Here is a 12,318-nt window from a genome sequence, read left to right as displayed (position 1 = left end):
AGGAACCTACACCACCACCTGTCCTACATCCGGTCCCACAACCATCACTACACTCAGCTGCTCAGGATGCTCCTCAGTCAGTCATTCAGCCTTCTCCCCAGTGCACAGTCCAGCCTTCTCCCCAACTGCCATTACTACCACTAGTTCAGTTTGCTACCCAGTCTCCCTCAGTTCAATCTGTAGCTCCGTCTCCTGTGTCTCCCGCACCTCACTCATCTACCCCACCACAAGCTCCATTTTCACCTCCACCATCACTTCAGTCATCAGTTCAAGTTCAAGTTCAAGTTCAAATTTTATTCGCCACATGCAGGTTGCCCTGCAGTGGAATGAACCGCCCCCCGACCTTACACACACAACACAGACATCACATGGGGATACAAGTCAGAGAACGGTTGCATTACAGAAAAACCACTGAAATGTACACTACAATGGGAAAAGTACAAGAGGAAAAAAGAGACCTCTACTCATGCTGGGCTACAGGAGGACAGCATGAGAACAGGAAACAAAAAAACTTGCACAGAAAGAAAAGCGTCTGGACTTCTTTAAGTTGCTTGAAGACGTTTCACCTCTCATCCGAGAAGCTTCTTCAGTTCTAAGGTCAAATGGTGGAGAGTCCCAGATATAAACCTAGTGGGAGTTTCCCCCCACAGAGGGACAAAAGGACCCCCTGATGATCCTCTAATCGCCTGAGCCAAGGTGTGAAACTGGGTGTGGGGTCCCAATCAGCCAGAGTTTCGGGTTTGTGATTGGGACCCACACCCAGTTTCACACCTTGGCTCAGATAGGTTCGTCTGCCACTCAGTGCCCTAGCTCCATCATCCACACTACCACCTGCTTCTCTTCCACCACAACCATCACACACTCAGCCATTCAGGCTGCTGCTCAGTCAGCATTCAACCTGTAGTCCTGCCATTAATGCACTCTTTAGCTGAGCCATTAGCTCAGTCACCATTAACTCAGTCGTCCACTCCACCACCTACTCCACTGTCACCACAACCGTTACTACAGCCATCAGTTCAGTCCCGTGTGCCAGTTCAGACTTTAGTGCAGTCCCCTGTAGCACTTCAGTTCCCTGGTCAGCTACACACTCACCCACCTAGTCAGCCTAAAGTTCAGTCAGGGGTCCCCACACCCTCTGGCCCTACATCAGCTCCTGCTGGAAGCTCGGGTGAGCCCATCCAGCACTCTGCGGCTCCCACGCCGCGACCTTCCTCATCTGCTGGGCGTTCTGGAGAGCCAGGCCAGCCCTTCCTCGTGTCCGGTGGGGGTTCTGGAGAGCCCAGCCAGTCCTTCCTCCTGTCCGCTGGGGGTTCTGGAGAGTCCGGCCAGCACTTCCTCAACTCCACTGGGGGTTCTGGTGAGCCCGGCCAGCAACCTGTCTCCGCTGGAGGGTCCATGGTCCAGCCTCTGCTTCTGCCTCGCCTGGTCCTGCGGTTGTTACACCGCCGTGCAAGGTACATCCAGCACCTCAGCGTTGCTGGCCACTTTCTGGGCCCCTAGCCGGACGTCATCGTTGTCGTGGGCGGCCTATGTTGACATCCGACGCACTGTGCAAGGTACATCCAGCACCTCAGCGTTGCTGGCCACTTTCTGGGCCCCTAGCCGACGTCATCGTTGTCGTGGGCGGCCTATGGATCAGCACTGTCATCTCCTTCTCCTGCGTCACCACCGCTGCCTTCCCCACGGCCGACCTTCAGCTCTGTCGTCAGCTGTTTCCCGCCACCGCCGTTGGCGTCTGCACGGTTGGCCCCCTGAACTGTTTTCACGTCGCCGTCGTTGGCGTCCGCACGGTTGGCGTCCGCACGGTTGGCGTCCGCACGGTTGACCCCCTGAACTGTTTTCATGTCACCGCCGTTGCCGTCCACACGGTCGGCCTCCTGAACTGAACTGTTTTACACTATTGTGATGCCATCCTCCGGGTCGGCCTCCCGAACTGTTTTTGATTTGCTCCCTGTGCTCCAGTTTTTGTGGTTATTTTGTTTTCGGACTCGAAAAACAAAATCACAAAATCAGAACATCCCTTTGTTCCATGTTGTGTCATCCCTCTAGGGCAGGGGTCGGCAACCTGCGGCTCCAGAGCCGCATGTGGCTCTTTAGTCCTTATAGTGCGGCTCCGCGTGGTTTGGGAAAATAAATTAGAAGTATTTAGCTGAAGTGTATTTTATTTATGTTAGTTCTTTTTTAACTTGTAGTTCTAAATTGGAAGATTATTGTGATATTGAAATATAAAAATAAAATTATATTCTATTATTTTTTCATCGCTCAAAATAAGCGTCACACTCGCGGAAGCCGGTGTACCCGCCGAAACGCCGTGCATTTATCGAGACTTTCAACCCCAGGTAGGCCAATTATGGATCTTCGGATCCACATTATGTCAGCAGCTGTTCTCCACCGTGAACTATGTTAAAAACAAACACCGCTCACGCCTCACAGACGACAGCTTACAGTCCTGCGTAAAGATGAAAGTGACTTCGTACAGCCCCGATTTGCAGACGCTGTGCGCAGAGGTTCAGGAGCAGAAGTCCCATTGTAAACATATCACGGCAGACCCGACGATGTTTCCATGATATGTTCTTTAGACCACTTTTCACACACGGTTGCTGTACACATACAGCCAGCTGTAGCTTTTCAGCTCACAGCCCGACACATACCAAGACAACAGCACAGATAGCACAGACTTTAAGGCGGCGACGCATGATTGCGGGTGCCGCTCAGGTGCGTCCGCCTCCCTTGCCGCGGCGCTGCAGACTACGCCCCGCCACACACATTAACCAGGTAAAATACATATTTAGGCAGAATTTTGCAAATATCTATTTTTCTTTTTTTTTTTAGCAGCATGAGTTTTTTTTCCAATTATTTTTTAAAAGTCAGGTCAAGGCTCCAAAAGCCCAAAGGCGATATAAGGGTGGCGGCTCACAACAGTTTTTGTTTGCTACATGGATCATTTTAGTTCAGCTGGGTGTCTTTCCTTTTGTTATATTTCTTTAAGAGTTCAAAATGTGTTAATTACATAAATAAAATGTAATTTTCTCTGTAGCACTTCATGGATTTCATAAGCAACACACCTTAGTTGTTCACACAAAGCATAAAAGGTAAAAAACAATATATACAGTGTTATCTTCATTTTAGATGTCAAAAAGTATTTGCGGCTCCCAGTGTTTTCTTTTGCGTGGAAACCGGGTCCAAATGGCTCTTTGGGTGTTAAAGGTTGCTGACCCCTGCTCTATTTTTTGTGCATTGCCTCTTGTCTTCCCAGTGCCTCAGCTTTAGTTTATCCCAGTATAGTTTTGTATGACTCGTGTCTATTAAATGGTAAATGGCCTGCATTTGTATAGCGCTTTCCTCAGTCCTAAGGACCCCAAAGCGCTTTACACTACATTCAGTCATTCACCCATTCACACACACATTCACACATTGGCAATGGCAAGCTATTAATAAAGACCTGCCTTCCGAGTTTATCCCCGTGTGTCTTGAGCCGTGCATTTGGGTCCTCTCTTGCCTTCACACAGCCGCTGAATCACAACAAAGACATGAAACACATGTCTGGACAGGAAACATGACACCTAAACTAAGGAGGCAAAGATGAAACAAAATCTAGAATAATCCACAATTAAATCCTAACTAATACAAGAACTTATTATCACAAACTTAACATGAGAAACTCAAAAACACAAAATAAACTCAAAACACTAGGTCACAGACCTATCCCTGATAGCCACCACCTAAGGAAGACAACAGAACCACATCATCTGTCAATAGCAGAGCAGAATTCTTCTGCTACAGTTCAGCCACTCTCCAGGAGACTGATTCCAGAGCCCATGCTCTGCATTGAGGTAGCCAACTGTATCTAGCCAGTACCTCTCAGTCTCACACACTAGCTCAGGCTCCCTCCACACCAGAGGTGATTTTCAAGGTTCAATCACCAGACTTGGTAGCTGGGGATTGTCTTCCAGGGTCTCTGCCCTTGACCACTACCCAAGACACACTGCACTTGACCCCTACAGTGACTCCTGTCGGTGGTGGGCTTACAGGGGCTGGGCTAATGCCCCTTTTCAGGCTGTGACCAACCGGGCCACATTTGCTTCTTGAGGTAGTCACCTGAAATTGTTTTCCAATAGTCTTGAAGGAGTTCCCAGAGATGCTGATCACTTGTTGGTCATTTTGCCTTCACTCTGGGGTCCATCCTATCCTAAACCATCTCCATTGGATTTAGGTCAAGTCACTGTAGAGGCTAGGCCATCTTCAGGTGACTACATCATGAACCTCATTGAGAGAAGTGCTGTCAACAAAGCAAAGGGTGGCTAATAAATCTTAAATATAAAATATATTTAGCATTATTTATCAATTTCTTTTTTTTTTTGCTAAGTAATTCCATATATCTTGCTTCATATATTTGATGCCTTCTGTATGTATCTACAATGCTGAAAGTAGTAAAAATAAAGAAAAACATTAAATGAGAAGGTGTGTCCACACTTTTGACTTTAATCATGGCTCAAGAGTTGGCAGTTCGTCTTGTAATCAGAAGGTTACCGGTTCGAGCCCGGCTCCCACAGTCTTGGTCGTTGTGTCCTTGGGCAAGACACTTCACCTGCACTTCGCCTTCTACTACTGGTGGTGGTCAGAGGCAGCCTCGCCTCTGTCATGCGCCCCAGGGCAGCTGTGGCTACAATGTAGCTTACCATCACCAGTGTGTGAATGTGTGTGTGGGTGACTGAATGTATGTAAGCGCTTTGGGGTCCATAGGGACTAAGTAAGGCGCTATACAACTCAGGCACAAGACCTTTATGAGAAACCCTACCAGAGGGCAAAAGCCCACTGGTATGCAAATCCCTCCACCACGATAAGGTAGCAATTCACTGAGGAGTTCTTCAAATATACATAATACTAAACGCAAATTTGTGTGTTCTCCCCCACTTTAAAAAGGCATGCTTGTGTGAATAACTAGTGATTGTAGAATTTCTTTTGTTAGTGATGTGAGAGTGAATACTTGTGTATCGCTGTGTGATGAACTGATTACCTGCTCAGATGTACCTGCCTTTGTCTACAGCTAAGGCAGGATTCAGGACATAACTCCTAATTGAATAAGTGGTTAAGAAAAGAAAGACAGATGGTGCATGGAATATTATCCGTCTGGTTGAGATCTGTATCATGCTAATCGCATACAGAAATTTTATTTTTATTGTCAACTGACCTTGATTGATTCTAAATAGCCTACTGTTACTTATATTTAAAACAGCTATATAAAACACTTGACATGGTTAAAAAAAAAAAACAACTGAAGAAAAATCAGTTTCCACTGTCTCAGAGAGGGCCTTAGATCAGTGACTATAGTTAACAGTGTGTACGAAGCATTAATCTTTACATTACTTGTTATTTGTGATCTTTACTAGACATAATAATTCTTACGTGATAGAGCATTGTGATATCTGGCTTTTTTCAGATTTTTACAATAATTGTTATGTGTACTTTAAATGAGTCATGGGTTTAAAATGGTGGTTAAAGGTGTTGGATTACTTTTTTGTTACAAAACCTTTAACAGTGAAGAGAAGCAGACTAGGAAATGGTTTGAAAGTGAAAGCTGTTGTACATTAGTCTGACTCGCAGTCATCACCCAATTTTTTTCAGGCAATATAATGCATTTGCATATGTGTGTAGAGATGTGTTTGTGTGCATTTATATGATCATAGTCAATGTTTTTTACTTTACAATCTACTCATAATTACAGGACATGGATGTAAATACCTTTTATGGAAGGAAACCAAGGGAATGTGCACTTTCTGTCCTCAGAAAGTGAGGACAGTGAGCTTTCAGGGAGTGACAGTCAAATTTTATGATTGATATATTATCAGGTACCCTAAAGCTCCCCCAAAATAGGGAGAAATATTTTTTCCCCAAAAATTAAAAAGCCATGTAGTAGAGGGTTTTAAGGGCTTGTCCCAGGATGTTATCTGGTTCTGCTACCTTGCGGGGGTTGATCCTCCTCAGGGCTAAAACCCTGAAAATGTGAAAAAGAGTTGATGTAAGTTTAGATGAAACCTGGGGACTTATGTCTGCTAATTAATTTCAGCAGGTTGAATCATACATTGTTGTAAATATATTTACCTGTGACTCATAGCGCTATGGCTGAAAATGTTTTCCTTTATTCTGAAAGCAGTAAATGTACTTAATGCTTTCCTGCATTTAACATCACACATTAATAAGAAGATTACTACCCTCACAGACATAAACCTCAGTCAGAAACCCTCAGTCAGGAATGCCGAATCAGAATAATTAATTTTTTCAATTCTCAACATCAAGCAGTGTAAGCTGCTGTTATGTTTACGCTTGTTTCCGCCTACAATGCTGCTACAGTGGAGTCTTTGTTTGGAAGGTGGTACTGGCAGAGAAAAGAGTGATGTTTCAAGTGCTTCAGCCATTGTCTGATTCACTTTTCTTCAACTTCTGCCTCACCATCAACATTTCTTATTTTGGTGCAGACTCTGACTCGTAAAATGGGGATGGGTTTTCCTGGAAGTGTATTATACCGACGATTTGTCACCTAGCATAGAATGTTACGCTTTGGGAGTGAGAACGTGTTGCTGAAGTAGATGTCATGTTGCCTGGAAATCCTGCTGCAGTTCTGAACCAAGGTTTCTGAGTCATGATGGTTGTTTCTTTTGGTTCCTTTTTAGTCTGAAATCAGATATGATATCAGCACTTCTGAGTTCATCCATCATTATTGTCCAGTGATGAGATTACTGCTCCATTTGGTAATAGTCAGCAGATTTTTCCTGCGTGTCGACATGAAGAGTCGTACCTGACAGCAGCAGGCTTTATAATAACGCACATTATATTTTCTATAATCACAGACTGACCAATTGTCGACTCTCAGCGACTCACTGTAAAGTTGTGGCCTCAGCTCTGAAGTCCAACCCCTCCCATCTAACAGAGCTGGATATGAGTTACAACGACCTGCAGGATTCAGGAGCGAATCTTCTGTGTGCTGGACTGGAGAGTCCAAACTGTCGACTGGAGACTCTGAGGTGAGTTCACTGACTGCAGCTGTTGTTGTTTTTCTATATTTCAAATCTTTGATTAATGTTTGAAACTGTCTTTAGTTCCTAATTGTTCAGAATATCTCTAAAGACAAATGTGAAGAAGTTTGAGTGCTTTCAGAAATGTGGTGTCTTTATGAATGACTGAACAAGAGTCTTCCCTTTTGGCTCCAAATAAAAGTGACAGACTTGAGCAGGGTTCACTTGAAGGCTGACAGAAGTGTAGTGGGGACGGGGAGATTTGGGAGGACAGTTTTTCAGCCTTCACAGGTTCACATTGTGCTCCATGAGTCAGTGAAGATGAAGTCAGTACTGATAAGGCTGTAGAGTGTATGAGGGATGTGAATAAGGCTGGTAAACGCTGGCGCGACTTGCTGCCTCTACTCACCGCTAACCCTCTCGCTACTTTTCTTCGCTATTCCTGCTTTCTACCCATGCTACTCGCTTCTTGTTATTTCCTACTTGCCCCCTTGCTCTTGATACCCCTTGCTCCTGCTGATGTTATTGCTACTCAGTGATATCCTCTACCGGCATCCCGGCTTCTTCCATCTCCATCCTCCCCTCTTCCTGTCTGTACGGCCCACCAGTGTCTGCTTCTGTCCGTGATGTGGCCTCCCAGGATCTACACACAGTCTGTGTGAGTCTTTATCCTTGTGTCATCGATCTGTCGACCTGGTAATGGACTTCAGTACACAGCCAATGAGCTCCTCCTACTCTGATTTTCCCTGGCTGCTCCACCGACGGCTGTCTTCTTAATAGAATAAAAGCGGCATGTGAGATGAGAGTGATTATGACAGGAATGCGGTCGGCGCACTCGCAAGAATGATCAACCTGACACCAGGAAGAGGGAGAATGGAGGGGAGGAGCCGAGTGCAGCGGGAACGAGATAGATAGCCCTGCTATGGGACAGCCGATGTTGATGCACACGTGTGGTAGATGGCGGGTTTGCGGGTCTGGCTGCTCCACCGACGGCTGTTCTTCATCTCCACACGGATATCGTTTTCCTCCCTCGCCAAAAGTACATTTATCAGCTCTCCCGCCAGAATTTTCATCAGGATAATTCTAAGCCAATCCAATCCTTCTGGTCCACCTCTCATCGCTCTCTGTGGAACCCTGGCAGGACTGTTAACAACAATGTTTTGGCTAACCTGACTTTGTTGGCTAACACTCTCATTCAGTCTGACAGTACCTGCATCAAATTGTAAATTGAGAGCTTCGCTTTTACACTCAGCTCTCTCTTCACCACAACAGACCAGTACAGCGTCCGCATCACTGCAGCCGGTGCACCAATCCATCTGTCGATCTCCCACTCCCTTCTCCCATCACTCGTGAACAAGATCCCGAGATACTTAAACTCCATTCAGATCAGGGTCTCGTCCCTGACCCAGAGTGGGCACACACCCTTTTCCGGCTGAGGACCATGGCCTCAGATTTGGAGGTGCTGATTCTCATTTCCACCGCTTCACACTCGGCTGCGAACCTTTCCAAGGCGAGCTGGAGGCTATCACCTGATGAAGCCAACAGAACCACATCATCTGAAAAAAGTAGAGATGAGATCCTGAGACCACTCGAGTGAAAGCCTTCCGCCACTTGGCTACGCCTATCGTAGCCAAGTGGCGGAATTCTGAACAGAATCGGTGGCAAAGGACAGTCCTGGCGGAGTCCATCATGCACCAAGAACCAGTCCGTCTTATTGCCGGCAATGCGGACCAAGCTCTTGCAACGTATAATGACTGAGTGGCTCTTAGCAATGGGCCAGACACCCCATACTCTCGGAGCACCCCCCACAGGACCCCCGAGGGACACATTCAAATGCCTTCTTCAAGTCCACAAAACACATGTAGACTGGTTTGGCAAACTCCCATGCGCCCTTGAGTGTCCTTGAGAGGATAAAGAACTCTCAATTCAATTCAATTCAATTTTATTTATATAGCGCCAAATCACAACAAAAGTCGCCTCAAGGCGCTTCATAGATACAGAGAAAAACCCAACAATCATATGACCCCCTATGAGCAAGCACTTTGGCGACAGTGGGAAGGAAAAACTCCCTTTTAACAGGAAGAAACCTCCGGCAGAACCAGGCTCAGGGAGGGGCAGGGCCATCTGCTGCGACCGGTTGGGGTGAGAGAAGGAAGACAGGATAAAGACATGCTGTGGAAGAGAGACAGAGGTTAATAACAGATATGATTCAATGCAGAGAGGTCTATTAACACATAGTGAGTGAGAAAGGTGACTGGAAAGGAAAAACTCAATGCATCATGGGAATCCCCCGGCAGCCTACGTCTATTGCAGCATAACTAAGGGAGGATTCAGGGTCACCTGGTCCAGCCCTAACTATATGCTTTAGCAAAAAGGAAAGTTTGAAGCCTAATCTTAAAATCTCTCCTCTCCTGCACCCTGGCATAGACTTTCCCAGGGAAGCTGAGGAGTGTGATTCCCCTGTAGTTGGAACACACCCTCTGGTCCCCTTTCTTAAAGATGGGGACCACCACCCCGGTCCAGGGGTACCGCGCCCCTGATCTCCACGCAACATTATCCGCAAATCACCGTCTTATCATGGTGGAAGGGTTTGTGTGTCCAAGGGATCCCAGGGGCTATGTTGGTAGGTTCTCCCATGGCAAATTGGTCCTGGGTGAGGGACCAGAAAAAAAGCAAGTTAGAAGACCTGGCCTGGGATAGGGTTACCCAGGCCCGGGGGAAGGTGCCCGAGGGCGAGCGTCTGGTGGTCGGCCCTTAGTCCATGGGGCCCAGTCGGGCACAGCCCCAAAAAGAGACAAGGGCACATCTTCCTGCAGGTCCACCACCCGCAGGTGGCACTGTAGGGGTCTGGTGCATTGTGAGTCGGGCGGCGGCCAGGAGCAGAGACCCTGGTGGACTGATCCCCAGCTACCAAGACAGGCATTGGGACATGGAATGTCACCTCTCTGGTGGGGAAGGAGCCTGAGCTAGTGCGTGAGGTTGACAGGTACCAGCTAGATATAGTCGGGCTCACCTCAACGCTTGCCCTGGGCTCTGGAACCAGTCTCCTGGAGAGGGGCTGGACTCTGTCTCAGTCTGGAGTTGCCCCTGGTGAGAGGCGTCGGGCTGGGGTGGGTATCTTGGTATCCCCTCGGCTTGCTGCTGGTATGTTGGGGTTTCTCCCAGTGGACGAGAGGGTTTGTTCCCTTCGCCTTCGGGTCAGAGAACGGGTCCTGACTGTCATCTGTGTTTATCCGCCGAGCGGCAGTTCAGAGTACCTAGCCTTCTTGTAGTCCCTGAGTGGGGCACTGGAGGGTGCCCCTCCTGGGGACTCTGTTGTTCCACTGAGAGACTTCAATGCTCACGTGGGCAATGACAATGAGACCTGGAAGGGTGTGATTGGGACGAACGGCCTCCTGGATCTGAACTTCTGCGCAAACCACACTTTGCCAATAACAAACACCATGTTCAAACATAAGAGTGTGCATAAGTACACGTGGCACCACAACACTTTTGTAATCGTATCACCAGACCTGAAGCCATATGTCTTGGACACTCTGGTAAAGAGAGGGGCTGAGCTGTCAACTGATCACCACCTGGTGGTGAGTGTTCTACCTGCGCTGTGTATAGTGTGGGTGGAGTGCTGCAGACTTCAACTGAGGTCAGCAGCCTCTTCGTCAGGCAGTGGAAGGAATATTTCAAGGTCCTCCTCAATCCCACTGGCACGTCTTCCGTGGCAGAAGCAGAGTCTGGGAAACAAGCCAGCACAGTAGAAATCCAACCACAATGAAGAAAAAAGAATCCACGACGTTCTTACTGTTGTGGAGCCTGTGTCACTTTGTAAGAAAACTGTCACTTCCTTCAACCAAAACACATGCCATTGATAGAAACGAAAAGAAAATGATAAGAACTTAAAAACTTAGGATGCCAAGCTCTCACTCACTGCTGGTCGATGCGTGTGCATGCGCCTTGTCCTGACAGAGCATCTCCTTGATACATCCCACAATTGATGGGGACTTGCTCCTGGTGAAGGCATTCCAGGACCTAGGCATGGGACATTGAGTCATAGGCCTTCTTGTGATCAATTCAGGCAGTGCACGGGTTGATCAACCTGGTCTTGCAGTCTCAGCTGACTGTTCGATCTACTAGTAGCTGGTGTTTTGCGCCTCTGGTATTCTTTCCAATTCCTTTCTGTGCTCCACTCATGTTTTGACCTATGGGTCTGTTCATCTGTGTCTGTGGTTTAAAGTGACAGTGTTTAGAATCCAGTATTTGTAGTGAGTGTGTAATGGTGTGTGTAAAATGTCAACAGTTCAAAAGCCTGATAGCTTGTGGGTAGAAACTGTCTCTGTGTCTGCTAGTGCAGGTCTGAATGCTCCTAATCTGCCTGCCGGACGGCAGGAGCATGAAACGTCTGTGGCTGGGATCGGAGAGGATCTGCTGCGTCTTGCTCATGCAGCGGTGTCTACAGAGATCCTGCATAGCTGGCAATTCAGTCCTGGTGATGCACTGTGCTCTCACCACCCTCTGCAGAGCTATGTGGTCCGGAACATTACAGCTGCCGTACCAGGTGGTGAAGCAGCCAGTCAGAAAACTTTCAATGGTGCATCGATAGAAGTTTGTAAGTGTTCTGGGATTCATGCTGAATCTTCTCAGGTGCAGAAAGAAGAGCACCTGTCTTGCTGCTTTTGTGATCACACCAACATGGTGTGACCAACTCAGATCCTGACTGATGTTGATGCCCAGGAAGCTGAACCATCTGACTCTCTCCACCTCTGCTCCGTTGATTTGGATGGGGGTGTGGTCTCCTCTCTGCAGTCTCCTGTAATCCACAATGAGCTCCTTGGTTTTGCTGACATTAAGCAGCAGGTTGTTGTCGCGGAACCATGATGTCAGGGCTCTCACCTCTGCCCTGTATGCTGTCCTGTCATGTGACGCATACAGGGCAAACCACAGTCACTACCCATTCCTTGACCATGAGGGCACAAAAAAGCAAAGCACTGAAGATACATTTTAATATGGATTTGAACTTTTCTAAATGTAATTTTAGTATGAAGTGACTTCTAACATTACATCATTACATTTTTAACAAATTGAGTTTTGAACCTGGTTAAAGTAAGGACACATTTTATATTTTCTCCAATCACAGACTGGCTGATTGTCGTCTGTCAGAAACTCACTGTGAAGTTGTGGTCTCAGCACTGAAGTCCAAGTCCTCCCATCTGAAAGAGCTGGACATGAGTTACAATGATCTGCAGGATTCGGGAGTGAAGCTTCTGTGTGCTGTACTGGAGAGTCCAAACTGTCGACTGGAGACTCTGAGGTG

At 47.2% G+C, this 12,318-nt stretch overlaps 1 protein-coding gene across 1 annotated transcript in view; it reads left to right on the top strand.

The window, feature by feature from the left end:
• Window positions 1-12,318, top strand: part of LOC102291552 (NACHT, LRR and PYD domains-containing protein 12) — a 44,205-nt gene that overhangs the window by 29,724 nt on the left and 2,163 nt on the right. The window contains exons 2-3 of the mRNA XM_042216767.1: window positions 6,849-7,022; window positions 12,142-12,315. Coding sequence (XP_042072701.1) covers window positions 6,849-7,022; window positions 12,142-12,315 — 348 coding nt within the window. The remainder of the gene's footprint in view (window positions 1-6,848; window positions 7,023-12,141; window positions 12,316-12,318) is intronic.

This window comes from Haplochromis burtoni, unplaced genomic scaffold (genome assembly GCF_018398535.1).
Source record: "Haplochromis burtoni strain Fernald_Lab_line unplaced genomic scaffold, NCSU_Asbu1 Contig_1240, whole genome shotgun sequence".
NCBI lineage: Eukaryota > Metazoa > Chordata > Actinopteri > Cichliformes > Cichlidae > Haplochromis > Haplochromis burtoni.
Note: the sequence above shows the minus strand (reverse complement) of the source record. Positions and strands in the feature narration are given on the sequence as shown.